The sequence below is a fragment of the Nanorana parkeri genome, unplaced genomic scaffold (assembly GCF_000935625.1).
Source record: "Nanorana parkeri isolate BGI_ZX_2015 unplaced genomic scaffold, ASM93562v1 scaffold1055, whole genome shotgun sequence".
Classification (NCBI taxonomy): domain Eukaryota; kingdom Metazoa; phylum Chordata; class Amphibia; order Anura; family Dicroglossidae; genus Nanorana; species Nanorana parkeri.
The window spans coordinates 270,703-275,657 of record NW_017307323.1 but is presented as its reverse complement, the minus strand read 5'-3'; the positions used below and the strand labels follow the sequence as shown (position 1 = coordinate 275,657).

Here is a 4,955-nt window from a genome sequence, read left to right as displayed (position 1 = left end):
TATGAAAGAGAATATTCTATATTATTATTCTGAGTGGATAAGTGGTTCATCAGTTTTAAACAGATTCCGCATTGTTAAAGAGAGCCTGTCACTAGAACAATATATGTGAATTGAATGTATTTGATGTATCTTTATCGGTAAAAGTCTCCCTTGTGTAGTAATCCAGAATCCCTGAGACTGCTGCTGGGCGCCGCCATCTTGGATATAATGTTGGCAGCCCCAGCAGACTAAGAGCTATCACTCAAGTGACATTCTATAGCAGGGGTAGGCAAACTTTGGCTGTCCATCTGTGGTGAAACTATAAATCTCATATGCATCTGCCTCTGGGAGTCATGGATGTGGCTGTCAGGGTCTTGCAATGTCTAATGGGATTTGTAGATCCACAGCAGCGGGAGGGTCGGAGTTTGCCTACCCGAGCTCCTATAGTATTCTCCTTCACTTTTTCCCTGGCAGCGACACGCAGGGAGGTGAGCGGTGGCGGAGCTGGGGTAGCACAGACAGTAATTAGACACTTCCAGAAGAGGAGAGTGCTGTGATGTGCACGTATGGGAGGGGGTTGTGCTATGGGAATTGAGTCTCCTGGAGTTGTCACCATTTCTAGCACGTTCATAGTCACACGGCACTGGTGTTCTCTCCATAAGTGCAAGTAAACATTTTAAATCATTGTTTGTTTTTTCTGTGCCTTTTAGCTGCATGTTTTCAGTCGGTGACAGGGTCTCTTGAAGTAAATCTATTTCCTTTTCTCCCGACAGAGTAATGGTGTCCACCAAACCACCTACCTCGCCCAGCGCTACTGTACCGAAGCGATCCGAGAGATCAGCAAGCTGCAGCCGTCCCCGGAGAGAGACGCACTCATCCACCTGACAGAAATTGTGCTGACCAGAGACAAGTGATCGGGGACAGGGACTCTTTACTGGCAGCTACCACCAAACAGTGCCTAACGCCAGCACACGTGTACAAACACAGCCGCTTCAGCTTCCTGGGCGCGCCACCCAAACAAAAGAAAGGACTTTTTAAGAGCAATCTCCAGATGTTTATTATGCCTTTCAGCCTGACAGTACTGTATTTTTTAATGACATTTTATCAGAGGAAGCCATATTGTGTGAACGCGAGCAGTTACGGGGAGCGTGAATGTCACCGCAAGATGTATTGTGCAAAAACATAAAATCAAATCCATTTTCAGTTCTCTGGAAGTTCTTTTCACATTTATTTATATAAACTTGTTCATTAGTGTAAGAGAAACCGTCATGAAAGGTGTTCTTCTCACGCCAGCGTCTAACAAATGCAACAAGCCTGGCATGACATGCTCAAAATGGGCAAGCGGGATTTTCAGGAGGATGGCGCCAATTGTGTTTTTGTTATAACAAGTTCCCTTTATAAAGACAATAGGCTGAAAGGACTCAAGTTGAGTCCAATGACAGTCACATAGCTGAACATTAAGATACTTATCCTGGTATGTTAGCTTTGTGAATTAAACCTTTCGTTTGTCATGTACTGGTATAGTGGTTGTAGTACTGCAGTGCCAACAGTAGGTGGTATATGCTATATAGTGGCCATAGTACCTTAGTGCCAACAGCAGGTGGCTAGTGGTCATAGAACCTTAGTGCCAACAGCAGGTGGTGTATGCTTTTGTAGTGGCCATAGTACCTTGGTACCAACTGCAGGTGGCATATGCTATATAGTGGCCGTAGTGCCAACTGCAGGTGGTGTATGCTATATAGTGGCCATAGTACCTTAGTGCCAACAGCAGGTGGCTAGTGGTCATAGAACCTTAGTGCCGACCTTAGTGCCAACAGCAGGTGGTGTATGCTTTTGTAGTGGCCATAGTACCTTGGTACCAACTGCAGGTGGCATATGCTATATAGTGGCCGTAGTGCCAACTGCAGGTGGTGTATGCTATATAGTGGCCATAGTACCTTAGTGCCAACAGCAGGTGGCTAGTGGTCATAGAACCTTAGTGCCGACCGTAGTGCCAACAGCAGGTGGTGTATGCTATGTAGTGGCCATAGTACCTTGGTACCAACTGCAGGTGGCGTATGCTATATAGTGGCCATAGTACCTTAGTGCCAACTGCAGGTGGCGTATGCTATATAGTGGCTATAGTGCCAACTGCAGGTGGTGTATGCTATTAATCTGACAATACTGCAGAAGCTCTGGCTGAGTGTCAGGATCTCTGCTTGATTATCAATATATACAGACTGCAAAGCAGTTACCACATAACCTGTTACGTTATATTGGCCCAACACTGATGGGTGGAAGAGAGGGAGATGGCGGACTACATCTGCTGACCAGGAAGCTGGACACTATTAGCATACAGGATCCCAATTTTTTGTGGCATGCGCTGACCCTCTAGAGCAGGGGTAGTAAACCTCAACACTGCAGCTGTGGTGAAACTACAAATGCTATCATGCCTGTAACTGTCAGTCTTGCAATGCCTCATGGGACTTGTAGTTCCACAACAACTGGAGTGCCGAAGGTTGCCCGCCCCTGCTTGAGACTCTGGGACCAGTGTGGTACATCTCAAATACTTCCAGGGTAAGTCACAGAAGGGTTTGGAGAAGGCCGGAGAAGGGAACAATCTAGGGGAACATCGCTGATATGGGAAGTGAGCTGAATTGGAGAATGATTCCAGCTCAGCGATGTTCCCCTAGATTGTTCCCTTCTCCGGCCTTCTCCTAACTCTTCACCCTTCTGTGTCAGTGAATGGAACAAGCGGCTTCTGACCAAAAATCATTCTGGCTTCCACTCCTTGGTTTCAGATGGAGTGGAATCTGGTCCAGTATAGGAAGTTCCATCAACACATGGGCTTGGAAGTTCCCAATCTCCAGATCTACGAGTTATAGGCCAAACTACACAAGGGATTTCTCTCAACGTCACCCAATGTAGAACTCTGGCTGGTAACTTCCTCATGGACCCGCTGCAAACCTGGATATGATAAATATATTGGTGCAGAGCGGCCGGAAACACGACTGAAAACTTCCAGTAACGTTTACATGCTATTATGTCATAGTAGGGTGTCGCTGTATGTACATGTAAGCTGGTGTACATACCCAGTGGTGGTTGTAGTGCCAATGAGTTAGAGCGCCTTGGCACCTCTCAGACAGCTCATATGCAGTCTCATTGGTTAGTCCCAGGAGCAGGAATGAGGCCAAGCTCTGACTGCCTAAGGAAAGTCAGCATTAGGACACCTCAGGTATTGGGGCTCCTTTAGTAACTGTGCCGGTTTTTCTGGGGGCCAACCAGTGGCGGACCTTAGGAACAAAGGGCCCCCGGTGCAGAGACTTGGCTGCAGGCTGGACACCGAACTTCTCAAACTTCAGCAACATCCCGACCATAGGGACGTCCATTCTGTCAAAGCAGATGTAGATCTGCACATGCGCACTGCCTTCTGTCTGTCAATGCAAATAAACATCTGCACCTGCCAGCCCCTCTCATCTCGCGCCGCCTGCTACTAGGGACGCGGTCAGGAGTCGGAGCGGGAACCTACCGTACCTGCCCTGTATTCCACCTAGGGTGGGGGACCCAGGACCAGACCTCACTGGGCCCACCCCACCCCACCAGGACCTGGTGCAGGCGACGGCTGCACCGGCAGTAGTTCTGCCCCTGGGGCCAACCCTACCTTGTGAGCAAGTGACTACAGGCACACTTTAATACCGTCACCAACACAGCATTGCATGTTTTTATGTAGGCACTGAGAATTGATTATTTCCTAATGCTGCACTGCCCACACAGGAACATTTGTGTCTGATAAAGATAAAAAATATAATCAGATATTGTGGTTGTTTTATGAATAACATACATACAGAGGTCACTTCCTGCTGATTATTTACTTTCTGATCTGAAAAAGATTGTGGTCTTTCACCTAGAAAACAGAGATTCGGCACCTTTAGAAAACAAGTTCCCGGGATGTGTAAAATTCGGCCTCCTTTTATCATTTCACTTCGCTCTTTGGGCCCTTCACACCAGATCTGTTATATTGCGGTCAGTTTTTCAATGGATGCTGACCCAAGGACACTGAAAAATTAATGGGACCAGTTCACACCGCTACAATGGTGAGCCGGTACACGCTGCCCTGCTTCCTTAATGGAACTTCCGGTATCGGAAAATATCAGTACTCGATACCGGAATCTGTGCATCCCTACTCGCATCTGTATACTGATAAAAGTTAGCTGGCCTCTACATAGCACCTATCAGGATTGGCCTTTCCTAAGCCTGACTTTGGAGTTCTGTGCTCAGACTCCGCTAAACTGGATGTGTGGTGCAAGCCCGGAATGTGACCTTCAAGTACAGATTGTGGCACCGTCCATCTGTATACTGATAAAAGTTAGCCGTTGAGTGCTCTCCCGGTCCAGAGCTGTGACAGGTCCTCAGCACTTCCCCTGTCTCTCAAGATGCACTCTTTTGAATAAGACCGGTCAGGCTGAAACACTGGAAGCTACCTCACTATTCGAACCTCTGGGTGCCCGTCAAAATTCCCGCTATGGCCATACAATTAGCCGGGAAACCATTTACATGTTCCTTCGTCACCAGGTGACGAAGCATGGAACCGGTTTTCTGGCCAATCAGAAAGCTGGGGTGCAGGTAATGACACGCCAGCCAGATATCCAACCAAACAGGAAGCCGGGCAGCGAGTCACGACACGGCGCCTGGCTTCCTGCTACCTCCTCACCAGGTGATGAGGAATCATGGAGCCGGCTTTCTGGCCAATCAGAAAGCCGGGGAGTGAGTTATTACCCACCATCCAGGTTCCTCATTGGCCAGTAAGCCAGCTCCATGAAGACGAGGGAGCCTGAAGCGGGTTTCCTGGCCAATCAGGAACCAATCCAACATCGGGATTCTCATAGGAGCCGAAAGTCAGTGAGTGAATTGCCAAGCATTTGGCTCGGTTATTAAATAAGAACGGCGTGGGGTCCCCCTCCCGATCCATACCAGACCCTGATTCTCTCTCTCTTCCC

General features: G+C 48.2%; 2 protein-coding genes across 3 annotated transcripts in view; one reads left to right on the top strand and one right to left on the bottom strand.

The window, feature by feature from the left end:
* Positions 1-993, top strand: part of PDSS1 (prenyl (decaprenyl) diphosphate synthase, subunit 1) — a 19,603-nt gene extending 18,610 nt beyond the window's left edge. For both annotated transcript variants that reach the window (XM_018567522.1, XM_018567521.1), the window contains exon 11: positions 753-993. In XM_018567522.1, coding sequence (XP_018423024.1) covers positions 753-893 — 141 coding nt within the window. In that variant the 3' untranslated portion in view covers positions 894-993. The remainder of the gene's footprint in view (positions 1-752) is intronic.
* The window catches only part of LOC108796099 (UPF0061 protein azo1574-like), a 67,680-nt gene extending 64,333 nt beyond the window's left edge, over positions 1-3,347 (bottom strand). The window contains exons 1-2 of the mRNA XM_018567493.1: positions 3,252-3,347; positions 780-875 (exon numbers count right to left, since the gene is read on the bottom strand). Of these exons, the coding sequence (XP_018422995.1) occupies positions 780-875; positions 3,252-3,347 (192 nt within the window). The remainder of the gene's footprint in view (positions 1-779; positions 876-3,251) is intronic.
* Between the last annotated feature and the right edge of the window lie 1,608 nt (positions 3,348-4,955).